Source organism: Saimiri boliviensis, chromosome 5, assembly GCF_048565385.1.
Source record: "Saimiri boliviensis isolate mSaiBol1 chromosome 5, mSaiBol1.pri, whole genome shotgun sequence".
Lineage (NCBI taxonomy): Eukaryota > Metazoa > Chordata > Mammalia > Primates > Cebidae > Saimiri > Saimiri boliviensis.
Window position 1 is genome coordinate 146,100,928 of NC_133453.1, and position 25,919 is coordinate 146,126,846.

General features: G+C 43.9%; 1 protein-coding gene and 2 long non-coding RNA genes across 10 annotated transcripts in view; 1 reads left to right on the forward strand and 2 right to left on the reverse strand.

Moving 5' to 3' along the window:
- The window catches only part of FAN1 (FANCD2 and FANCI associated nuclease 1), a 44,885-nt gene that overhangs the window by 16,344 nt on the left and 2,622 nt on the right, over positions 1-25,919 (forward strand). For 2 of the 8 annotated variants that reach the window (XM_010351262.3, XM_010351261.3), the window contains exons 6-14: positions 2,411-2,542; positions 5,033-5,141; positions 6,984-7,103; positions 9,784-9,948; positions 10,425-10,575; positions 13,118-13,221; positions 13,754-13,948; positions 14,552-14,680; positions 24,362-24,608. In XM_010351262.3, coding sequence (XP_010349564.1) covers positions 2,411-2,542; positions 5,033-5,141; positions 6,984-7,103; positions 9,784-9,948; positions 10,425-10,575; positions 13,118-13,221; positions 13,754-13,948; positions 14,552-14,680; positions 24,362-24,499 — 1,243 coding nt within the window. In that variant the 3' untranslated portion in view covers positions 24,500-24,608. Of the gene's footprint in view, positions 1-2,410; positions 2,543-5,032; positions 5,142-6,983; positions 7,104-9,783; positions 9,949-10,424; positions 10,576-11,213; positions 12,819-13,117; positions 13,222-13,753; positions 13,949-14,551; positions 14,681-23,406; positions 23,673-24,361; positions 24,609-25,723; positions 25,809-25,919 lie in introns of those variants that run through there. The other 6 variants (XR_012517864.1, XR_746514.3, XM_074400125.1 and 3 more) reach the window with 6 other exon arrangements.
- On the reverse strand, positions 146-4,746 carry LOC141584674 (uncharacterized). Its single transcript, XR_012517866.1, has 2 exons — positions 3,951-4,746; positions 146-2,909 (listed from the first exon to the last, which is right to left on the reverse strand). It is a non-coding gene; the product is annotated as an uncharacterized LOC141584674 (long non-coding RNA).
- LOC141584672 (uncharacterized) lies at positions 16,175-25,798 on the reverse strand. Its single transcript, XR_012517865.1, has 2 exons — positions 25,714-25,798; positions 16,175-24,111 (listed from the first exon to the last, which is right to left on the reverse strand). It is a non-coding gene; the product is annotated as an uncharacterized LOC141584672 (long non-coding RNA).

The following is a 25,919-nucleotide window of genomic DNA, read 5'->3' on the forward strand; positions in this document are numbered from 1 at the left end:
TCTTTGCCCCACTTGTATACATTTCTGTGACTACAGGGAAAATGTAGAAATGTGCCGAGATTATCGTTGCCAAAACCAAGGAATTTTGAGTTAGAATTACAAAAGCTTTCTCTGGTTTATGTTTCCAAGTACCTTTAGCAGGGAGTTGTTTTTTTATTTTTATTTTTATTTTTAATTTGAGACAGGATTTTGCCCAGGCTGGAATGCAGTGGTATGATCACGGCTCACTGTAGCCTCTACCTCCTGGGCCCAAGTGATCCTCCCACCTCAGCCTCCCAAGTAGCTGGGACAGCAGGCACATGCCACCACACTTAATTTTTGTTGTTATTGTTTTTTTTTGGATAGAGATGGGGTTTCACCGTGTTGCCATGGTGGTCTCAAACTCCTGGACTCAAGCAGTCTGCCCACCTTGGCCTCCCAAAGTGCTGGGATTACAAGTGTGAGCCACCGCCCTTGGCCTGTATTTTTTTGATGCACACATTTTAACAAACTTGGCTTATGAACATACTGCTGGCATGAACAAGACTTAAGATGAATGTTTCCCTAGTAATAACAATTTAGGTAAAGTTTTAATAACTTGTATACTATATAGCATACATATGATAATCAGATATCATACAAATGATAAATTAGAAGTTTTCACTAATTTATATTGGCACATGGATTTAGTGAAAATTTGGTTTGTCCAGTAAAGGTAGTTTTTGAACTAAAAGTAGAACTACCATGTGATCCAGCAGTTCCACTACTGGGTACATATACAAAGAAAAAGAAATCAGTATATTGAAGAGAGGTATCTGTACTCCCATGTTATTGTAGTCTATTCACTACAGGCAAGATATAGAATCAACCTGAGTGGCCATCAGTGGATGAATGGATAAAGAAAATGTGGTGCATGTGCACAATGGAATACTATTCAGCCATCAAAAAGTGTGACATTCTCTCATGGTGGCAACATGGTTGAACTCGGAGGACATTGTGTTACGTGAAATAAGCCAGGCACAGAAAGACAAATACTGCATGTTCTCACTCATATGTGGGAGCTAAAAAGGTGGATCTCACAGAAGTGGAGAGTAGAATAGTGGTTACCAGAGGCTGGGAAGGATAGGGAGTCAGGGGACAGGGAAAGGTTGGTTAACATACGAAAGCGCAGCTAGATAGAAGGATTAAGTTCTGTTGTTCTGTAGCAGTGTAGGATGACTATAATTAACAGTTTATTATGTTTTTTAAAATAGCTAGAAGAATGGATTTGGAATATTCCCAACACAAAGAAATGATAAATGTTTGAGGCGGCGCCTGCTATGGCAGCACATGCCTGTATTTCTAGCTGCTAGGGAGGCTGGGGCAGTAGGGTCACTTGAGCCCAGAAATTCGGGACTAGCGTGGGCTACATAGACCCCGTCTCTAAAACATTTTCAAAAAAGTTTGAGGTGCCAGATATGCTAATTACCCTAATTCGATCATCATACGTTGTATACATGCACTGAAATATCACACTGTGACTCATACATATGTGCAGTTACATGTCAGTTAAAAATAGTAGGTGCAGAACAAATAATGGCATTACAGTATTAAAAAGTAGGTTTTGATAAGAACGATAGCATAGATCTTACAGGAAAAAAAAATTGGATTTCCTTAAAAAAACACCTTTTATAAGAAAAATTAATTTGGATTTCCTAAAATGTCCCTTTTGATTTTTGATTTGGATTTCTCACTCAACCAAAATCGATTCTGATACTTGATTTTAGGAAAGTCCTTTAAGTGTTTCTAGGAAAGCCATGTGCTTTAAGAAGTCCTTGAAATGTTTGAATCACAGCAGTGCCAGTATAATCTGACTTTAACCATTTTACCTTAGCTGTCAGGAAGCTTAGTATCTTATTTGTGTTCAATTAGAATAACTTTTTTAGTGAAATCTTCTAATAAGACTATTTCTTCATACTCTGCAGTTGTCTCATATCTTTTTTTACCTTCTTCGTTTTTACTGGCTTTATGCTTTTCTGGCTTGTGAGAATGTGTACTCTGAAGCCAAGTTCCAGTTTCTATACCAATGAAATAGGAACCCACCCTATGCCTCAGTTTCCTCATCTGTCAAATGGGAGAATAACAGTATATTCTTACAGACGTGCCAAAATAGGAATGATGAGCTGATCCATATCATATTTATATAATGGAACATGTTATGTAACAATACAGCATACATGTTTTTATCTTTCTAGTTGGGTTTTCTGTATCAGTTCTTCTGGGCCACTCCAGCGATGTACTTAAGTTAGATTATTACTAGAATAAAATGTAAGTGCCCTCATATTTTAAAAAACACACTTTTACCCTTCAGAATTAGATCCAGTGGCTAGGATGTGGTGGTTCTATGGGAATGCTCGTTCATATCTGGAACTTGGATGCCATTTTCCTGCAGATATGCAGCAGCCGTGCACATGCTGAGTGACATTTCTTCCGCAATGGCCAACGGGAACTGGGAAGAAGCTAAGGAGCTCGCTCAGCGTGCAAAAAGGGAGTGGAACAGACTGAAAAACCACCCTTCTCTGAGGTGAGAGTTTTTCTAGGTACCTGCCGCAAGTTGGCAAACACGGTAGTTTTCTTCATGAAGAATATACTCCTTTTGCCCTGTGGTTAGACCAGCTGTGGAGTTGAATTTTTACCTGCTGTGCCTAGAGTGGAAGTGCTGTGTGAAGTGGAAGGAAACATCTGAAGGTTTAAAGTGAATTGGATAGAACTCAGATTCCTGGGCAACACACGTGCTAGTCCCATTCTTGGCTCAAATGCCGTTTGTAGGGACGTTGACCTCTCTGAGGACTGGTGAGCTGAACTGAAATGTGAAGGAAGCCAGCAGCAGGACGGATGTGGGTAGCATGATAGGCGTGTTCTTCTGCAGGAGATTCAAGTAGGTATTAACTCTGAAAAAGACAGCCCAAGCGAACTTTCAGAGTTCCAAGTACACAGCAAATGATCTTTTTGTTTGAAATGTTAAACATCTTCAATATTTGTTAAGACATTTTTTCCTTTGTTGTTACATAGTGATTGAAAAAAAATTAGTATTTTCAGATGCCTCTTTCAAAAAACCATTTAGGATATACAGTTGACCCTTGAATAGCGGAGGGGTTTGGGCAGCAACCCTTCACACAGTGAAGAATCTGTGTGTAACTTTTGACTTTCCCACTACTTAATTACTAATAGCTTACTGTTGACTGGAAGCCCTACTGATTACATAAACAGTCAATTAACACACATTTCATATGTTATGAGTATTATATGCTGCATTCTTACAATAGAGTAAGCTAGGGAAAAGAAAGTATTAAGAAAATCACAAGAGGGCTGGGCGTGGTAGCTCATGCCTGTAATCCCAGCACTTTGGGAGATGGAGGCAGGTGGATCACCTAAGGTCGGGAGTTAAAGACCGGCTGACCAACATGGAGAAACCCCATCTCTACTAAAAATACAAAATTAGCTGGGCTTGGTGGCACATGCCTGTAATCCCAGCTACTCAGGAGGCTAAGGCAGGAGAACCGCTTGAACCCAGGAGGTGGAGGTGGCAGTGAGCCGAGATTTCGCCATTGTGCTCCAGCCTGGGCAACAAGCAAAACTCCATCTCAAAAAATAAAAAGAAAATCATAAGGGACCAGGCGTGGTGGCTCATGCCTGTAATCTCAGCACTTTGGGAGGCCAAGGTAGGTGGATCACTTGAGGTCAAGAGTTCGAGACAAGCCTGACGAACATGGTAAAACCCCATCTCTACTAAAAATACAAAAATTAGCATTGTGATGGGTGCCTGTAATCCCAGGTACTCGGGAGGCTGAGGCAGGAGAATCACTTAACTTGGGAGACAGAGGTTGCAGTGAGCTGAGATCATGCCACTGCACTCCAGCCTGGGTTACAGAGTGAGACTCCATCTCAAAAAAAAAAAAAAAAAAATCATAAGGAAGAGAAAACATACTGACTGTTCATTAAGTGGGTGGAAGTGGATCATCATGAAGCTCTTCATCCTTGTCTTCACGTCAAGTAGGCTGAGGAGAAGGATGAAGAGGAGGGCTTGGTCTTGCTGTGTCAGGGGTTGCAGGGGCAGAAGATCCACATATAACTGGACCCATACAGTTTAAACGCATGTTGTTCAGGGCTCCACTCTATAAAGAAATAATGTTGATTAAAAATCACAGAAGTTAGATTACTATAAACAAAGGTTGATAAACTTCTTCTGTGAAAGGTCACATAGTGAATATTTTAGGCCTTGCAGGCCATATGGTCTCTGGCACCGACTTGACTCTGCTGTTGTAGTGCAAAAGCAGCTACAAATAGTACGTCCGCAAATGAAAGAGCCTGGCTGTGTTCCACTTAACATCATGTGTGGACCCTGCAATTTGAGTTTCATATAATTTTCACATACCAAAGTGTATTATTCTGTTTAACAATTTAAAAAGGTAAAAACCGGTTGGGCGTGGTGGCTCACGCCTGTAATCCCAACACTTTGGGAGGCTGAGGTGGGTAGATCACAAGGTCAAGAGATTGAGACCATCCTGGCCAACATGGTGAAACCTTGTTTCTGCTAAAAGTATAAAGTTAGCCAAGTGTGGTCGTGGGTGCCTGTAGTCCCAGCTACTCAGGAGGCTGAGGCAGGAGAATCATTTGAACCCAGGAGGTGGAGGTTGCAGTGACCCAAGATTGCACACTGCATTCCAGCCTTGCAAGAGACTCCATCTCAAAAAAAACCCAAAAAACCACAAAGTAAAAACTATTCTTAGTTAGTAGAACATAAAAAAGCAGGTGGCAGGCCCTGGGTTTGGCTTGTGGGCCGGAGTTTGCTGACCTTGGTTTAGGATGACTAGTTCTCATCTTACTCCACTATCTGAGTGCCCGAGGACATAGTGGCTGGCTGTGAGAATGTAGGTGTGTGGTGTAGAAAATTGTACACAACTATATATCTTTTTTTAAAAGATAGGAATTCAGTCCGCTTTGTCACTTCTTATTGTTGTCTTACAACAAATTAACCAAATTATTAAACTACTGGTGTATATCTTCATTTTAGATGGCACGAAGATTTACCACTCTTTCTGCGCTGTTTTACTGTTGGATGGATTTATACAAAGATTTTGTCTCGGTCTGTGGAAATACTGCAGAGACTTCACATGTATGAGGTTAGAGCGCAGGTCCCTGCCCCCCCATTACTGATGTGACAGCATTAAACATGCCAAGGACAGCGATCGGGCTCGGCATTTCCTACTTATGTGGTTAGCACACAGTAATATAATGGAGGTGCATTTGTTTTGTTCTGTTTTGTTTTGTCTTTTTGAGACAGAGTCTCACTCTGTCGCCCAGGCTGGGGTGCAGTGGCACGATTTGGCTCACAGCAGCCTCTGCCTTCCGGGCTGAAGTCGTCCTCCTGCCTCAGCCTTCTGAGCAGCTGGGACTACAGGCGTGCACCACCATCCCTAGCTAATTGTTATTTTTGTAGTAGAGACAAGGTTTTGCCATGTTGCTCAGGCTGGTCTCTAACTCCTGGACTCGAGTGATTTGCCCACCTTGACCTCTGATGTTGGGGGGGCTGAAGTGCTGGGATTAAACCACTGCACCTGGCCAGTGAAGGCATAGTTAATGTAGGCAGCCTGCTGTAGAGAGAAGACAGGTGAAGACAGACCAGCTGTTCTGTTTGCTTGCGTGTTGATGAATCTATACCAGGACGGCCTGGTAGTGGTGGCCAGCATCTACAGGTTTGCAGCCTAAGCCTGAGTTTCTTTCAAAACTCCGTGAGACTTGTGAGGTCCCCAGAAATCTCTAAGGGGGAAATCTCATGTTTCCTTACGCTTCCCTGTCAGCTGTCATGGATTGTCTGGAGATAATTTATAATCACAAATCAGAAATTTGTTGTATCCTTATACTAAACTTTGTGAAATTGCTAGGTTTCTTTTGTTGTGTTTGATATTTCTATATTGAAAATGTTATCTCCAGGCCAGGCATGGTCAAAAATACATTTTAAGAAGGTCAGGTGCAGTAGCTCACACTTGTAATTGTAGCACTTTGGGAGGCCAAGGTGGGCAGATCACAAGGTCAGGAGTTCAAGACCAGCCTGGCCAACAAAGTGAAACCCCATCTGTACTAAAAATACAAAAATTAGCTGGGCTTGGTGGCAAGCGCCTATAATCCCAGCTACTTGGGAGGCTGAGGCAGGAGAATCTCTTGAACCCAGGAGGCGGAGGTTCCAGTGAGCTGAAATTGCACAGCTGCGCTCCAGCCTGGGTGACAGAGCTAGACTATGTCTCAAAAAAGAAAAGAAAAGAAAATGGCATCTGACAAAGAGGATGTGCTAAGCTGGTATCTTGGCCTGGAGTCTGAATTCCAGGGGATCAGTGGGTGGGCTTTGGGGAAATCTGAGAATCTCAAACTTGCTTGTGTATGGGGGTTTATGCATTTGTCTGGTGTAAGTCATTCCATATTGCAGAGACATCCATGAGCCACAGAAGATTAACATTAAACAGAATGACTGAACAGTCTGTACGTAAATCTAGACCAGAGAGTCTCCCTGTTGACTTGGGGTGTTTGTATGAGGACAGCCCTTACTACTTTCCTGCCCACCCCAAATCCCTCTTGCAGTTGGTCCTATGAACTGCTGGTTCCCAGAAGTATGTGGGTTTGCCAGTTCTGACCAGTGCTCAGCTGCCTGGAGCTTGACCCTGTGCGACTCTGCACTGGTTGGTTGGTTTGCAGAGAACATTCTTCAGCACTCACAGATGTCTGTACTCCAGGGCCAGCCAGCAGGGACCCAGGTGAAAAGTAGGGATGCCTCAAGGAACTGACGCCCACTCCAGAAGGCACCTCAGAGTCCCTGTCCTAGCAGTCCAGGGTCCTTGGCCTTATTGTAGAATGGAAAGACACTTATTATAAATAGACTTTACTAATCCTGTGGGCTTGTAAATATCACTAAAGCTGGATTTTCTGTGAATCTAATGAGGTTTTTTTTGTTGTTGTTCTTGTTGCAACAGGAAGCCGTCAGGGAACTTGAAAGCCTTTTGTCTCAGAGAATTTATTGTCCTGACAGCAGAGGCCGATGGTGGGATCGACTGGCTCTTAACCTACACCAGCACTTGAAGCGCCTGGAACCGGTACTCAGTAACGAAACATACCTGACCCTCCTTTTTATTTGCAGTCGATTTTTAAAATGTGGCAAACTTAAATACCTTAAATCTCCACATAATTAGAACATGTACTTCTTCTGTTAATTCTTTTGTCTGTGTTCTTCCGACTCCAAAAGAATGCCAGGGATGCCAGCATAGCCTGAACATAGAGACCAGAAGCTTCTGTCTTCTCTTCACTGATGAGCGAGATGGGCTGGCTGTGGCCTCTGTGCTGGAATTTAGGAATCAGGGTCTAGGAATTGAGAGGGAGAGTCAGGTGACTCAGCCTTTAGCAGGTACCTTCAGGGAAGGTGTTTTTGTGTTTTGGAAATGGTGACTGTTCATTTGTGGCACAGGGTCTCCAGGTAGAAAGATTGGCAGGAAGGGGTTCCTTGCCCTATCTTACTACAGGGCCTTGATCAGTGACTCTTCGTATTTCTGTGAGGTGTTTTGTTCTGCCATTGGGAAGTGCAGTTTGACCTTGAGCAGCCGCCGGTGCTCCCTGTGCTGGCAATCTTGAGGGACTTGGAAGCACAGGGACTCTGTGGCTGCCGCAGCCAGGCAGGGTGAGGCCGCAGAGGCTGGGCCTCTGGGCTAGGCGCAACAGTGGTTCTTTGTGTGGCCGCCAGCAGGCCCCTCCCTGACTCTCTTTCAGCCTTGCATTGGAGTTGAATGGAGAGGACTGTGCCTCTGGGAGCTTTTGATTTTTTTCAGTGGTCCATTAAGTGAATCAGGGTGATGTAGGGGTGGAAAAAAATGACCACAGGATAGGAAATATAACGTTTTTATTGCCGTCAGCTGAAAAAGTGCCTTGTTACCTGAAGTATCAGGGAAAGAGCCAGTAAAGCTATTTCTTCTCGTGGAGGAGGGCATGGGGCTTCCTTACCTCTCGGTGTTTACTGAGGCTGAAATAGCAAGAGAAAGCATCTGGTAGCCCAGAACCAAATACAGAAGGAGAAAGCTGGTGTTTCTGTGGCTTTCTTTCAATGAAATCAAAGTTGAAGAGAGTACAGGTTTCCCCTTTGTTCATAGTTCTGCTAGTGGGTAGACAAGCCACTGAGCTGATTTTTGAGCTTGGAGCTAAGCCTAGTCCCTCCAAATCTTTTCCCAGAGGTCTTACTGGCCACACTCCCAGCTCTTGTCATTTCATTAGTGTTCTTTCATCTTTACCTCAGTCTCCAGGGAAGGGATCTCCTAGCTGAGTGCTTATTCCTGCAAAGTGCCCTGCAGCCAGCCCAGGCCTGGCCAGGGCAGCGGTGGAGCCCCCTCTCCGAGGCACCATCTTCTGCCAGTGAACAGGGTGCACTTCAGAGTCTCATTCTCCCGTCTTCTTTCCTTCCGGCCACTCAACTCCTGATGGCCTGAGCCTTCACTGATTCTCAATTTCTTCGTTTTTATTTTTTCTTTCACTTTTTATTTTTCTATTGTGGTAAAATAAATTTAACATCCCTAAAATTTGGCATTTTAGTAATTGTTAGGCATACAGTTCAGTGGCATTAATGGTACTCGCAGTGTTGTGTGACCACTGCCACTCTCCATGTACCACTCCAGACAGAAACTCAGCAGCCATTAGGTGACAGAGCCCCGTTTCCCATCCCCCAGTCCTGGCCACCTCTCATCTACGTTGTGTGTGTGTGAATGTGCCTGATCATTTCAGTGGAATCCTACGATATTTGTGGTTCTGTGTCTGGCGTATTTTGCTCATCATGTTTCCGAGCTTCGCTTGCATCATGGCACGAGTCAGGACTCTGCTTCTGTCCCAGGCTGAACACACTTCCACTGTAGCACCCACCACATTGTCCTAGCCACTCATCAGTCCCTGGACACTGGGTTCCTCCCCGCCGGCCTTTTTGAGGAGTGCTGCATGAACCTCTGCTTTTGTCCCTCCTTTCTGTTCTTTTGGGAATACCTGAGCGTGGAATTGCTGGGTCCTGTGGCGACTCTGCGTCGAGGTTTTTGAGGAGCAGCTGAACTTTCTTCACAGTGTTGATACCAGTTTCACATTCCCACCAGAAGTCTGTGAGGGTTCTGGTGTCTCTACCTCCTTGCCAACACTTACTTTCCATGTTTCTGATTACAGCCATCCTAGTAAGTGTGAAGTGGCATCTCCTTGTGGCTTTCTGTATTTCTGTTTGTCTGACTCTGGATCGCCTTGGGAAACACTTGTAACTCCTCCAAACCTTAGGTTCCTGTCCCTGTAAATAAGGAATCTGAAGCCGCTCCATGGTTCCTGACTGCATATGAGATTGACCCAGAGCTCTGACGTGGCCACGCGCCTGGGCTCCTGCTCTGGAGGGTCTCATTGTGTGGATCGGGGCGGGACACATGTTTTCTTTCAAAGCTGCCTAGGTGATGTCCTGAGAACCACTGAGCCAAGCTTTCCTGTAAAGTCAGGCATCCCTGAAGTTCACGCCCTTTGTGAGGGGTGGCTGCTGGGATCCGCTGTCCACCTGGATCACCGCCCAGTCACGTTCCAGGGCGTTGACTGTGAAGGCTGTGGTTGCTGTTTGCATTGAAAACATCAGAATGAGATCTAAGGAAACAGCCTGAATCTCTAGAAGTGCTGTTTGCTCATTTGCTAATCAGCAAAATTCAGTAGTAGTGGGCTTTTCTGTCATGCGTGCGGTCTTTGGGGAGCCTGATGTGTGACCACCACCCTCTTTGCCAGGCTATCAAGTGCATCACAGAGGGGCTGGCAGATCCGGAAGTCAGAACGGGACACCGCCTTTCCCTGTATCAGCGAGCCGTGCGCCTGCGGGAGTCTCCGAGCTGTAGAAAGTACAAACACCTCTTGCAGCAGCTCCCGGAGATGGCTGTGCAAGATGTGAAACACGTGAGGAAAGAGCCTTTGGGTGCTTTGGACTTAGACGTGCGTACCTGGTTTTTTAGGACTGAAGCAACCTGAGAGCTGTTTTAGTGTGTGTTTCTTTTAGACTTGGAATAATCTAAAGCTTGTTCTGGATGGCTGTGTGGCCATTGCTCCCAGTCTCACCCTAACGCCCTCCTCCCTGAGGAGCCCAGGCCGCTTGGCGTGGTCACACCCTGGGTTGAGTGACAAATCTCCTGAATGGGGCCTCTCAGCATCTGCCAGCTTCATTGACTTGTCAGGGCCCTGGAGAGCAGTTCTGGTGGGTGGGGCCAGTGAGCTGTCGCATCCCCGCAGGTAGGTGAGTGTGAGCCCCTCGCTGTGCGCTCTGCTGAGTGACTGGCTTTGTGGTTAGGGTGGTCGATCCTCAGGATGCTACAGGCAGGTTTTCAGGGACTTTCGCTGACCTGAGGCTAATAGATGTTCTGCTGCTGCTGTTTCAGGTGACCATCACGGGCAGGCTGTGCCCGCAGCGTGGGATGGGCAAGTCTGTGTTCGTGATGGAGGCCGGGGAGACTGCTGCCCCCACCACAGTCCTGTGCTCCGTGGAGGAGCTGGCACTGGCCTATTACAGGCGCAACGGCTTTGACCAGGGTAACTGAGCAGTTTCTCTCGTGACACCCAACCCCCATGTGGCTAAGCAGCAGCACCGGATGGGCTGTAGTAGTGGGCTGCTGTCTTCTCTCTGTCGTCTGCGGGCTGGGGGGTGTCTTCTTCCTCTTCTTCCCCCAACGATAAGGAGTAGGACAGAGATAGTTGTCCTGATCTTTTTCATTTTTTAAAAATTCCTTGTTGTGGAAGATGCTGCACAAGTCTCTGTACAAAAGTCAAGGGGGACAGTGTACTCGGCCCCAAGACCTACCCACTTCCACCCAGTCTTTCTGCTGTTTTCTTCCGCCCCTTCCTGAGATTTTAGAAGCTGACCCCAGATGTCCTCTCGGGGCCCTGCTATGCAGCCCCTGCGAGTCACTTCCAGGAACACCCACTGAGCTCTCCTGTCTTTGTGTCTGGGCAGGACTCTCCCTGTGCCTGGGCTGTGGGGTTCCCAGTGTTAAAAACACGCTGATATCTTCAGATGCTTGAAAATCAGGGCATGATGTCAGTATTCCCTGAGTGTTCAGAAGATAAACAAGTACTATAGGAAGACAACTAAAAAGATAGGAGTTTACAAAGTGCAGGTTCTTTCTGATAAGTGTTGAGATTCATGTACATAATATCTTTATTACTTACAGGAAAGGGTGATGCTATTGGGGAAGAAATGCAAACGTCAGTGAAGACAGAGACAGTAGGCCTGAAAAGGTTAGAAACAGAAGAATAGAATGCACATTCAAGGCCCCAGATATGTTTCAGGAGACGTGGAAACTGGACACTCGCTGGAGGAGGAAGCAGGCTGGGAGCTAGAAGCCCTAAGTGCTTTTGGTTGAGCCATGAGCCTAAAAGACACACAGTTCCCTTCCTAGAATAGAAACGATTTTTCCCTGGTTAAAATCGATGCAGTGAAACTGAGCTGAACTCTGGCTGCCAGGCTTTATGCCACAGGGAATTTTGTGTCAGAGCAATCTCAGCCTCTTCTGGGAGGTGATTTCTGAATTACTCAGAAGGACTGCACCAAAAATGATTTCACTTATAACACATGCACAGCATGGACCACTAGAAGTTAAGGAACGAACCAGGCGTGGTAGGGTACACTTGTAATCCCCGCACTTTGGGAGGCTGAGGCAGGAGGAGCACATGAACTCCGAAGGTGGAAGAGTGGGAGGATCTCTTGACCCTAGGAAGTCAAGACTGCGGTGAGCCAAGATCGTGCCACTGCACTCCAGCCTAGGTGACAGAGTGAGACCCTGTTTCAAAACAAAACAAAATAGGAAAAGAAAAAAGGGGTTCAGAAATGATCTGGCCTCCATATTCCTGCCTGATCATCAGTGCATACACCGGGACCGAAAGCTGGCTGGAAATCGGGTCCTAGCCTAATTCCTGGCTAGGTAAGAGCATGAAGTGTTCTAGAAAAAAAAGTCCTCCTAGAAGACTTGGCAACAGCCAGGAATCCTGAGAGAGTCACTGGCCTTTTAAATCTCTGAGACGGGCTGCAGGGATGAAGGTCTAGAACTGAGAGGAAGACAGGACGGAGAGCAGCACAGCCTTAGGAGTGCAGGACAGAGGTGACGGTCCGTGGCTGCCTGGTCTCTGCTCTCACAGCGCCCTCCAACCCTGCTCACTGTGGTCTCACGATGGGCTGGGGCCTGTACGTGTCAGGGTGGGACCAGCCAGAGGACCCGGCATGTCAGGATGGGGATCTGGTGGTCAGTACCTTCTCTGGCCAGTGTAGTCTTGTGGGGAGAGGTGTCCATGTGGCCTCCTCCCTTGTCCGGTGTGCTGATGTGCAGAGAAGCACAGGCTTGGAGGGCAGCTGGATGAGCTGAGGCTTGCTCAGGGACACAGGTCTGTGTGTTGTGCCAAGGCCGTGCTCTTTATCCCACACCATCCCACGTGCCTCTGACTCTGTGACCTCAGCACCTGACTTCCATCTCTCAGGTCATCTTCCCGTCAGTGAAACATTTGTGTGATGTGAGGAGGGGGACTGAAGTGGGTGGCCTTTAAGACCAGAGGTCTCTGTGAAAGCCTTGGCTGTTGGAAGCACTGGGCTAGGGCAGCGTAGTGCCCGGGGGGATGAGGTGCATCAGAGCAGCACCTGCTGAGGCCAGGAATGGAGGAGGCCCTTTTAGGGAAGTGTTTCTTCAGGACTGGCCCAGGGACCTCCTGCGCTAGGGCCCACACAGGGATTCTATGCCTGCCCTACCCTGCTAAGTCCCAGCCTCTGGAGCCTGAGGAGGGAATCTGCCTATTTTTTCTTTTAAATATGTTTCTTAGGTTATTCACTAAAGTTTGTGAACCACTGCTTTGTGGCTTTGAGATGTTCATTTAAATTTTTCTATGATTACTAAGATTTTTGCCCTTCAGGCGCTGTCATATAAACAATATACTACACAAAATGAGCTAGGAGTGGCATGAAAACAGCATTTGCTTCTGAATCTAAAATATTTCTATTATTTTCTTGAAATTGAGTGTGCAGTGGGTTAGGGTGGTGTTTTGGAAGAAACAGATTTTTTTTTTTTTCACGTGTATGACCTTGCCTTAGGGATTCATGGTGAAGGCTCTACCTTCAGCACCCTGTATGGCCTCCTCCTGTGGGACATCATCTTCATGGACGGGATTCCGGATGTCTTCAGAAATGCCTGTCAGGTACTCCAGTGCCCCTGCCCCACAAGGAGGTCCTTCTGTACACATCTGTGGCTCTCACCCACCTGGGCACCATGTGTCCACCACTAGCAGAAACCATCTCTGTTACGGTCTTTTGGGTCATCCACAGGTCAAGGTGATAACTTCTATTTTAAAAATCCGATTAATAGAATTTAAGATGCAAGTATATGAAGTTCTAAACTTTAATTAAGCCTCCACCTTATATTTACACCTTTCATATGAAGTGCCTTCAGTGCCAGCCCTCCCCAGCCCCTGCCATGTTGCAGGCACTGTGCCAAGGATCTCACAGACACGGGCACATGTGCCTGCTAAGAGGTCCACCCAGCAAAGGGAAAATCTGTTTTTGCAAATTATTACTCTAAAAAACACGTTTAATAAATTGCTTTTAGATCAGATAATTTTTACGTATCTTTTGAGAGAGAGTGCATCCAGTCAGTTGGCCAGTTTCCCAGTCCTCGGGTTCACTTCTCTCTCTGCAGGCACGGTATGACAGCTTGCTTTCTCTGTGACACAGGCTTTCCCCCTGGACTTGTGCACAGACAGCTTCTTCACAAGCAGAGGCCCAGCCCTTGAGGCCAGGCTGCAGCTGATTCACGATGCCCCCGTGGAAAGCCTGCGGGCCTGGGTGGCAGCTACGTGGCAGGACCAGGAAGGCAGAGTGGCTTCCCTTGTCAGCTGGGATCGCTTCACGTCTCTTGAGCAAGCTCAGGTAATGGTTCACCTGCACAGCAGGATTTGCTCTGAAAGTAACACCTCCCCAGTGCTGTCTTTTCAGCAGCTTTATCAGAATATACACATGTGTATATGTAAATACATGTATGTGTGTACATGTATACATATAGTAGAATACCCCATCCCCCTAGCCCTGATGCCACTGTTAGTGATGGAAACATACTAGGGTGTTAGAAAAGCCCCAGCTGTGCCTTTGCCACCCCCGAGTTGAAAGCTTTCTTTTGCTTGCCCTGTGGCTGAGGCAGGGAGGATACCTAATGTGTTCCTTCAACTGCTGGCCTCTGTTGAGTCTGCGCTGTCGTGATCCTGAGTGGGTCCTCCACATCCCTCTTCGTCAGTGCTCCCTAGCATGGCCACACTGGCAGGAGCCTGGAAACTGATCACAGGACCAGTCTCCCACCACTTACCAGTGGGATTCCAGCCATGGCTGCAGCCCCGGTACAAGTGGCAGAAGAGCGCGTGAGGGGCCTGGGGGTCCATGTGCACTCAATTACAGTTTTCTCTGCCTTGTGACCCCTGGAGCCTATTTCCGTTCTCTATCACAAGGGAAGGGACTAACTGTCCCATGTTTTGTGTTCAGGATCTCGTCTCCTGCCTTGGGGGCCCTGTGCTCAGTGGTGTGTGCAGGCGCCTGGCTGCTGATTTTCGACACTGCCGCGGGGGCCTCCCTGACCTGGTGGTGTGGAACACCCCGAGCCATCGCTGTAAGGTCAGTTGAACCAGAATGGAAAGTCTGTTGGTAACCTTATTAGCAGCTGAATCGGAGCCCGCAAATAGGCATCTTTTGAGTGGTTGTTGGCAAGACTGTATTCCTTGAGAGCTTTTGGGTTGAAGGCCTGGGTTCCTGTGGGTCTCTCCCCTGAGACTGGCCTCATCAGAGCAGGTGGGCGAGAGAAGCCCCAGGGTGAGCAAGACAGGGCTCCATCTCTTATGACTTGATGTGGAAGTGACATTCGAGCACTCCTGCTGTATTCTGTGGTTGTATTCTGTGGGTTACAAACAAGTCTGTAGTCCAGCCGACACTCAGAGGGAGGGGGTCACACAGGATGTGGACACCAGGAGCTATTTTAAAAGCTTACTGATAATTGTACATTTTAAAATGACTTAAAGAGTAAAATGAATTGTTTGTAACTCAAAGGATAAATGCTTGAGGGGATGGATATCCCATTCTCCTTCATGTGCTTAGTTCACATTGCATGCCTGTGTCAAAACATCTCATGTACCCCATAAATATATACACCTACTATGTACCCACAAAAATGTTTTTAAAAAGCTCACTGATGGCCGGGCGCGGTGGCTCAAAGCTGTAATCCCAGCACTTTGGGAGGCCGAGGCGGGTGGATCACGAGGTCAAGAGATCGAGACTATCCTGGTCAACATGGTGAAACCCCGTCTCTACTAAAAATACAAAAAAATTTAGCTGGGCATGGTGGCGCGTGCCTGTAATCCTAGCTACGCAGGAGGCTGAGGCAGGAGAATCGCCTGAACCCAGGAGGCGGAGGTTGCGGTGAGCCGAGATCGCGCCATTGCACTCCAGCCTGGGTAACAAGAGTGAAACTCTGTCTCAAAAAAAAAAAAAAAAAAAAAAAAAAGCTTCCTGAGAGTGAACACTTCCTTGAATGCTGTCCTCTAGCCCAGACTTGCCACCCATCACTGGTGATTTTTCTCATTATTGAGTTTTGAGATAACAAAATTATATACTCTGAATAGAAGTCCTTTATTAGTTACATTTCATCCTGTCTGTGGCTTGTCTTTTCATTTTCTTAATAGTGTCTTTTGAAGAGCAGAGGTTTTAAAGTTTGGCAAAATCCAGTTTCTCTAGTGGATCATGCTTTTGGTGTCACATGTTAGAACTACTTGCCTAATCCAAGGTCACAGAGTGTCTCCTTTGTTACAGTTTTAGGTTTCACATTTAGTTTTATGATCATGTGAGACGCTGTTTGTATACACAGTGTGAGGCATAGACTGGAATTCATTTGTGACATGTGGATATCCACCTGTTCTGCTCCATGTGTTGAGAAGACCATGCTTCCTCCACTGAATTGCCTCTGTATCCTTGTCAAAAATCAGTGAACCATGCATACGTGGGGCTGTTTCTGGAGATTGTTTCATTATCTGTTTGTCTGTATTTCTTGGTTATTGTAGCTTTACGTAAGTCTCAGAGTCAGGTAGTGTAAGTCCTCTAATGACTTGTTTTTCATAGTTGTTTTGGCTCTTTTGCATTTTTATTTGAATTATAAAATCAAATTTTAAATTTTCAAGAAAAAAAAAAAAAGCCAGCTGAGATTTTAATTGTTCCTTTGAATCTGCAGACCAATCAGAGAATTGGTATCTTAACAGTATTAAGTGTTTCGATAATCGAACATAGTGTATATCTCCATTTACTTAGATTTTCCTTATTTTGGCAATGTTTTTAGTTTTCAGTGTAGAGGTCTTGCATATTTTTTGTCAGATTGATCCCTAAATACTTTGTATTTTTTTATGCTAAACAGTATCGTTTTTAAAAGTTCTAATTTCCAGTTGTTTGCTGCTCTGTATATTGATCTTACATTCTGCAAACTTGGTACACTTACTTACTCGTTCTTGGAGTTTTTGTATATTTCCTTGGATTTTCTACGTTGATAATCAGATTGTCTGCTTAGACAATCTTACTTCTTCCTTACCGGTCATAGTTTCTTTCTTTCCTTTTTTCTGGCCTGACTGCAATGGCTGGAACCTCCAGGAAAGCCCAGGCTGTAAGTGGTGAGACTGGACCCCTGCGCGTTGTTCCCCATCTTGGTGGTGGCGGGGGCGGGCGCGTGGTTTTCCATTATTGAGTATCATGTTAGATGCAGATGTTTTGCAGATATCTTTTCTTAAGGAGCTTCCCTGTACAGCCAGGTTTTCTGGGAGTTTTTATCAGGTATTGATGTGGGATTTTGTCAAATACTTCTTTAAAAAATCTAGTGACATTATGTGATTTTTCTCTTGAGTATGCTTATTAATCATGTGATTCATACTGATTTTTGAATCTTAAACCTACCTAGCATTTCTCTGGTAAACCTCATTTGGTCATGATGTATTATTCTTTTTATATAATGTTGGAAGTTGATTTTGTAAAATATTAAGAATTTCTGCATATATGTTCATGAAGGATATTGATCTGTAATTTTCTTTTCTTGTAATCTCTTTGTTGGATTTTGGTTTCAGAGTCATACCAGCCTCAGAATGGGATGGAATAGTTTGTGTGGAATAAGTATTATTCCCTAAACATTTGATAGAATTCCCCAGTGAAGCAGTGTGGGGCTGGAGATTTTTAGGGGAGGAAAATTAAAAATTAAAAATTAAATTTCTTTTTAAACAACATAATGCTTTTCATATTATATTTCTTCTTGATTGAGCTTTGGTAGTTTCTGTCTTTCAAGGAATTTGTCCATTTAAATATTGGCTTAAAGTTCTTTATATTTGTTTCTCTTTTTTTTGAGACAGAGTCTCACTCTGTCACCCAGACTGGAGTGCAGTAGCCTCACTGCAACCTCCGCCTCCTGGGTTCAAGTGATTCTTGTGCAACCTCTGCCTCCTGGGTTCAAGTGATTCTTGTGCCTCAGCCTCCCTAGTAGCCGGGATTACAGCCGTGCACCACCATGCCTGGGTAATTTTGTGTGTGTTTTAGTAGAGATGATGTTTTGCCATGTTGGCCAGGCTGGTCTTGAACTCCTGGCTTTAAGTGATCTACCTGCCTCAGCCTCCCAAAGTGCTGGGATTGCAGGGGTGAGCCACCCCGCCCAGCGCTGTATTTGTTTCTTAATGCATTTTGATTATCTGTAGAGTCTTTGTCTTTATCATGCTTTTATTCCTGATACTGGTAATTTGTGTCTTTTCTCTTTTCTTGATGAGTCTGGCAGGAGGTTTAATAATTTTTCTGATTTTCTTAAAGAATCAGCTTTTGGTTTCATTTGTTCTTTTTCCCCCTAGTTTCTTAAGGTGGAAGCTATGGTATTGCTTTGAGACCTTCTCTAATAGAGTTTGCTAGTGCTCCAGATTTCCCTCTCAGTGCTGCTTTAGCTGACCCTCACAAATTTAGTATGTTGTTTTCATTTTCATTCAGTTCACCCCTTCTGATTTCCCTTTGGACTCTTCTTTGATCCTCAGCTTATTTAGAAGTCAGTCGTTTACATTTCCAAATGCTTAAGAGATTTGCAGGTATCTTTCTGCTATTGATTGGTAATTTAACTCTGTTGTAGTCAGAGGACGTATTTTGTGTGACTTGAATCCTATTAAATTTATTGAGACTTGTTTTATGGTCTAGAACAGGCGTCCCCAAGCTTTTTACACAGGGGGCCAGTTCACTGTCCCTCAGACCGCTGGAGGGCCACCACATACTGTGCTCCTCTCACTGACCACCAATGAAAGAGGTGCCCCTTCCCGAGGTGTGGCGGGGGGCCGGATAAATGGCCTCAGGGGGCCGCAGTTTGGGGACGTCTGGTCTAGAATATGGTTTTCCCTGGTGAATATTCTGTTGGTACTTGAAAAGAATGTGTGTTGAGCATTTGTTGTGGGCAGTATTTTTAAATGTCAGTTAGGTCAAGTTGGTTGATGATAGTGTTAGTTTAAGTTGTCTGTCCTTACAGGTATCTTATTTACTTGTTCTGTAAATTATTGAGAAGAATATTGACATCTCTGATTATAACTCTGGATTTGTTTATTTCTTTTTTTCTATTTTTTCAGACAGAGTCTCATGTCACCTAGGCTGGAGTGTAGTGGTGGTGTGATCTTGGATCACTGCAGCCTTGACCTCCAAGGCTCAAGCAATTCTTCTGCCTCAGCGTCTTGAGTAGCCAGAACTACAGGCATGCCCTATCATGCCCAGCTAATTTTAAAAAAAATTTTTTATAGAGATGGGGTCCACCATGTTGCCCAGGCTGGTCTCAAACTCCTGGGCTCCACCTTGGCCTTCCAAAGTGCTGGGAGCATACTGCGTCTGGCCGATTTGTGTATTTCTTCTTGCATTTCTATCGATATTTTATTCGTGTAATTTGAAGGTCTATTATAAGATGCATTAACTTTTAGGACTGGCATGTCCTCTTGATGAGGCCACCCTTTTGTCATCATGCAGTGACCCCCACCCCGTTTATTCCTGACGATCTTTCCTCTGAAATCAACTTTGCCCGATACTGTTATCATGTAGCCACTTCAGCCTCCTTTTGTTTAGTGTTAACGTGATACATTTTTCTGTTCTTTTACTTACTTTATTTTTAACGTGGATTTCTTACAGGCATCATAGAGTTGGGTCTTACTTTTGAATCCAACTTAACTTCTGTCTTTTAGTGGGGTGTTTAGAACATTTAATGTGATTATTGATATCCTTAGCTTTAAATCCTGAAACTGTCTTCTCTTTGTCTCAGAACTCTTTTGTTCCTTGTCTTTTCCTTGAGTAGCTGGGACCACAGGTGCCTGCCACCATACCTGGCTAATTTTTGTAGTTTTGTATTTTTTAGAGATGGGATTCCACCATGTTGTCCAGGCTGATCTCTAATTCCTGGGCTCAAGCAGTCCACCTGCCATGGTCTCTTTAAGTGTTGGGGTTGCAGGTGTGAGCCACAGTGCCTGGGCCTGCCTTATTTTTAAATATTGCATTTTATAGCTTTGTTGGCTTGTTAACTGTAACTGTTCATTGTGTTTAAGTGGTTGCATTAGTATGTACAGTATATATCTTAAACTTACCCACCTTCAAGTGATACACACTTTAATGTAGAGTAAAAAGAACCTTTCAATAATACCTTCCCTCCTAGCCTTTGTGGTGTTTCCGTATGTTTTACTTCTGTATGTTAGACATTCTATAACATATTATTTTTGCTTTCTACAGTTGATTATAATAAGAGCCTATATTTACTCATGTAGATAGCATTTCCAGTGCTTTTTTGTAAAGATCCAGATTTCTGTGTGATCTTACTCTCCTGCTTGCAGCATTTCCTTTCATACTTGTAATCCCAGCACTTTCAGGCTGAGGTGGGTAGATGCTTGGGCAACACAGTGAAACCGTATCTCTACAAAACAATAAAGAAATTAGCCAGGTGTGGTGGTGTGCATTGTAGTCCCAGCTACTTGGGAGGCTGAAGTGGGAGAATTGCTTGAGGCTGGGAGGTCAAGGCTGCAGTGAGCTGAGATCATACCACTGTACACAAGCCTGGGCAACAGAGAGAGACCTTGTCTCAAAAAAAAAAAAATTCCCTTTAACATTTCTTGAAGTGAAGTTCTGCTGGTAACAAATTATACTAGTTAGCCCTCTGTTTCTGTGGTTTCTGCTTGTGTAGATAGAACCAACCATGGATTGAAAATAATTGGAAAAAAGAAAAACAATAAAAACTACAGCAATAAACAAATCAAATAAAAATACAGCATAACAGCTATTTTCATAGCATTTATATTGTATTAGGTATTATAAGTAATCTAGAGATGATATAAAATATATGAAAAGATGGGCACAGAATATGAAAATGCTCTGCCATTTTATCTCAGGGACTTGAGCATCTGTGGATTTCGGATTCAGAGGGGTTCTTTAAACCAGTCCTCCACGGATACTGAGGAATGACTGTATTTAGGTTTTGTATGTCTTAGTCTTTATTTCACCTTTGTTTTGGAAAGATATTTTCTCTGGGCAAAGAATACTGTATTGACAGGTATTTTTCAGTACTTTAAAAATATTAGTCTACTACAGTCTAACTAGCATGGTTTCTAATGAAAAAATCTTTTTTCCTCTGGAGTTAAATTCTGGCTGCTCAAATGGAGAGCAAAAAAAAAGCAGGAGTTGCAATCCTAGTCTCTGATAAAACGGACTTTAAACCAACAAAGAACAAAAAGACAAAGACGGGTATTACATAATGGTAAAAGGATCAGTGCAACAAGAAGAGCTAACGATCCTAAATATATATGCACCCAATACAGGAGCACCCAGATACATAAGGCAAGTTCTTAACGACCTACAAAGAGACTTAGACTCCCACACAGTAATAGTGGGCGATTTTAACACTCCACTGTCAATATTAGACAGATCAACGAGACAGAAAATCAACAAGGATATCCAGGACTTGAATGCAGACGTAGATCAAGCGGATCTAACAAACATCTACAGAACTCTCCACCCCAGATCCACAGAATATAATTCTTCTCAGCAGCACATCGCACTTAACTCTAAAACTGACCACATAATTGGCAGTAAATCGCTCCTCAGCAAATGCAAAAGAACAGAAATCATAACAACCAGTCTCTCAGACCACAGTGCAATCAAATTAGAACTCCGGATTAAGAAACTAACTCGGAACCGTACAACTAAGTGGAAACTGAACAACTGGCTCCTGAATGATGACTGGATAAACAGTGAAATGAAGGCAGAAATAAAGATGTTCTTTGAAACCATTGAGAATGAAGACTTAATGTACCACAATCTCTGGGACACATTTGAAGCAGTGTCTAGAGGGAAATTTATAGCACCAAATGCCCTAGAGAAGCAAGGAAAGATCTAACATCGACACCCTATAATAAAAATTGAAAGAGCTAGAAGAGCAAGATACAAAAAAGTCAAAAGCTAGCAGAAGACAAGAAATAACTACAATCAAGGCAGAACGAAAGGAGGTGAGACACAAAAAACCCTACAAGAAAATCAACAAATCCAGGAACTGGTTTTTTGAAAAGATCAACAAAACAGACTGCTAGCCAGATTAATAAAAAAGAATCAAATAGATACAATAAAAAATGATAAAGGGGATATCACTACCGATTCCACAAAAATATAAACTGCCATCAGAGATTACTACAGACAACTCTGTGCACATAAACCAGGACACCTGGAAGAAATGGATAAATTCCTGGATACTTGCCTCCACCCAAGCCTAAACCAGGAAGAAGTTGAAACCCTGAATAGACCAATAACAAGAACTGAAGTTGAGGCAGCAATTAATAGCCTACCAACCAAAAAAAGCCCAGGTCCAGATGGGTTCACAGCTGAATTCTACCAGACATACAAAGAGAAGCTGGTACCACTCCTTCTGAAACTATTCCAAACAATCCAAAAAGAGGGAATCCTTCCCAAATCATTTTATGAGACCAACATCATCCTGATACCCAAACCCAGGCAAGACTCAACAAAAAAAGAAAACTTCAGGCCAGTATCCATGATGAACATAGCTGCAGAAATCTTCAATAAAATACTGGCAAACCAATTGCAACAGCACATCAAAAAGTTTATCTACCATGATCATCAAGTAGGCTTCCTCTGGGGGATACAAGGCAGGTTCAACATACTCAAGTCTATAAACATAATTCACCACATAAACAGAACCAAAGACAAAAACCACATGATTATCTCAATACATGCAGAGAAGGCCTTCGACAAAATTCAACAGCCCTTTATGCTAAAAAGTCTCAAACTAGATACTGATGGAATGTATCTCAAAATAATAAAAGCTATTTACAAGAAACCCACAGCCAATATCATGCTGAACGGGCAAAAACTGGAAGCATTCCCTTTGAAATCTGGCACTAGACAAGGATGCCCTCTCTCACCAGTCCTATTCAATATAGTACTGGAACTTCTAGCCAGAGCAATCAGGCAAGGAAAACAAAGGGTATTCAACTAGGAAAGGAGGAAATACAATTGTCTCTATTTGCAGATGACAGGATTGTGTATCTAGAAGACCCCATCATCTCAGCCCAAAATCTCCTGAAACTGATAAGCAACTTCAGCAAAGTCTCAGTATACAAAATCAACGTGCAGAAATCACAAGCATTTGTATACATTAACAACAGACTAAAAGAGAGCCAAATCAAGAACAAAAGAACAGAAAACCAAACACCTCATATTCTCACTCATAGGCAGGTGTTGAACAGTGAGAACACATGGACACAGGGAGGGGAACATCACACACTGTGGCATGTTGGTAGGGGTTGGGGGCTGGGGGAGGGCCAGCGGCAGGTGGGGAGGGATAACACTGCAAGAAATGCCTGTTGTAGGTGATGGGGGGATGGAGACAGCAAACCACCATGGCATGTGTGTATCTATGCAACAACCCTGCAAGATCTGCAGATGTACTGCAGAACTTAAAGTACAATTAAAAAAAAAAAAAAAAAAACCATACGGTAGACCTAAAGATGTTTAGAAAAATAAAATTAAAAATAAATTCTTGCTGCTTTGACTCTATCTCCTCTATTGCTGATTATACAGGTACAATATTTCCTAGGGTACTGTTACATTTGGGGGCTGGGATTAGTTGATTTTCTTGAATCCTTGGGTTTACAGTTTTCTCCAAATCTGGAAAAATTTTTGCCATTTTTTTCCTTAAGTATTTTTTTTCTCTCGTTCCTTTGGGGACTCTAATTAAATGTCTGTTAGGCTGCTGAATGCTGTATTTAAAATACGTTTTTTCTGTACCTTAGGATAGTTTTTATTGTGTCTTCTAGTGGTGTGTAGTGAACACAATTCCTGCCACTATGAAGATGACATGTACATATTTTTATGTTATGAATGCCATGAAAGAAATGCATAGGGAGGATCTACTTAGAGCTGTGACCACAAGATGAGTTTAAGCTGAGCATTTAAAGGTAAGAAGTCAGGCATGCCAAGAACAGGGAGAAATGTCCCAGGCAGTGGGAACAGCAAGTGCAAGTGCAAGTGAGGGTCTTGGGTAGGGAAGAGACTGGTCATGGCAAGAAGTTTAGATCTAATTGAAAATGTAACAGAAAACTGGAAGGCTTTAAGTAGGGAGGTAAAACCCAGTGCATTCCTTAAAACAATTTTTCATTTGCTATACTAACAATGCACTTACTGATCTTCTGTGAAGAACTGTGTAGTTTCTACAGAATAGAAACATTTCTGAATAAATTTCTTAGCTACATACAGACAGTCCTCAACTTGTGATGGAGATATGCCCTGATAAATCCTACACATCAACTGAAAATCTTTAGTTGAAAATGCGTGTAACGTACTTAACCCCACCAAAACCTCGTAGTGTAGCTTAGCTTACCTTCAATGTGCTCAGAATGCATGCATCAGCCTGGGCAGAATCATCTAGTCCTCTGAACACCGTAGAGTACTGGTTACCCTCAGGATCGTGTGGCTGACCAGGAGCTGGGACTCACTGCTGCTGCCCAGCATCGAGTATCATACTGGGAAAAGATCAAAACTCAGCATGGTTTCTATTGAGTACGTATCACTTTTGCACCATTTTGAAGTCAAACAATCCTAAGGTGAACCAGTCTAAGTGAAGGACCATTTGTGTATTTGTGTGACACTTACAAATACAGTGAGAAAGCAGAAGACCCATTTACTGTAGTTGTCAGTGACAACTACAGTAACTTCTTTGGATGGCTTTTCAGTTTCAGTAAGATACTAATAACTTAAAAATTTCTCTTACAGCTGGTGGAAGTTAAAGGCCCCAGTGATCGCCTTTCACATAAGCAGATGATCTGGCTGGATGAACTGCAGAAGCTGGGGGCGGAAGTTGAAGTCTGCCACGTGGTTGCAGTTGGAGCAAAGAGCCAAAGCCTTAGCTAAAAGCTATGGAATTGGGGATATGCGGTCATACACGGATGGAAGATTTTCATGTAAAGCATCATGTTTTAATTAATTTTGTTACTGTCCGTCGTAAACCTGATAGTTTGACTTATCATGGTACAGTGTCAGTATATCACAAAATAGTGTTTGCTTGAATACACTCAGTGATTCCACACACAGTAAGTAATGAGCTCCCCCCCCAAAACCCCCGAGACAAGAGTCTTACTTTGTTGCCCAGGCTGGAGAGCAGTGGTGTGATCTTGGCTCACTGCAACCTCTGCCTCCCGGGTTCAAGCAATTCTCCTGCCTCAGCCTCCCCAGTAGCTGGGACTACAGGCGTGCGCCACCACACCCGGCTAATTTTTGTGTTTTTAGTAGAGATGGGGTTTTGCCTTGTTGGCCAGGCTGATCTTGAGCTTCTGACCTCAAGTGATCCACCCACCTTGGCCTCCCAAAATACTGGGATTACAGGCTTGAGCCACCACACCAGCCGGTGATGAACTTTTTAAAAGGGAAGCACCTTGTTGACCATTTTTGGAGCTGGATGCATTTATATGATTAGACATGCAAAAAGCTGGAAAACTGAAAAACAAGTCATGATTCATATTTTTAGGTTTTTTGTGAAAAAGTAGCATAACCAATGTTTCCTTCAAGTAATTAATAATATGGGAAACCAAGAATCTTCCATTTTTCTTTACTGCCCTACACATTTAGCTGTTAAACTTTGATTATCTAAGGTGGCAGAAACAGTTGAAATTCCAGTTTCTTGAGGAATTAGTTAAAAATTCTCATGAAGCTGTGTTAATTTAAGACATCTCAATGCTTGTTCTACTCATCAGGCCCGGATCATGAGAAGTGAAGTCTTTATCAGAGGTAGCTGTCCCTCACTGTCCTTCTCCTTGGGACCGTCCCTAATAACTAGATCCGGATCTTTTCTCTGCTGACAATACAGTCAAAGCAGGGCTGCTCATTTGTGGGAGGGTCTCAGGCTGGGCAAGGGGTGTGGTAGAAAGGTGATTTATCCATGCAGGAGTCAGGGACAGTAATCCCAGTCTCTTGACTTGTTCTGTCGAGGCCTTCTTGTGGGAATACTACTCCTAGTTTTTATATTTACTCAATGGAAGGACCAGTTAGGGCACTGTCCATCAATATCCACATGGCTTTAACTTGAGCCACTTCTGAATTACTGTTAAAAAAAAGTTACTGATCACTACCTGGCTTTAGAGGGCAAGCGGAAACGTCCCATGGATGACACAGAAGTATGGAACGGAGAAGGTACCTTCACATCTTCCATCACCGTGTTCCTGTAGATGATTTCATACTGACAACGACAAACAGTTGCTGTGGAAATTTTATTAAGCAATCAAAATTTCCTTCACATTCATTACTTTTAAACAAGAAGATCTCACATCTTCCTGCT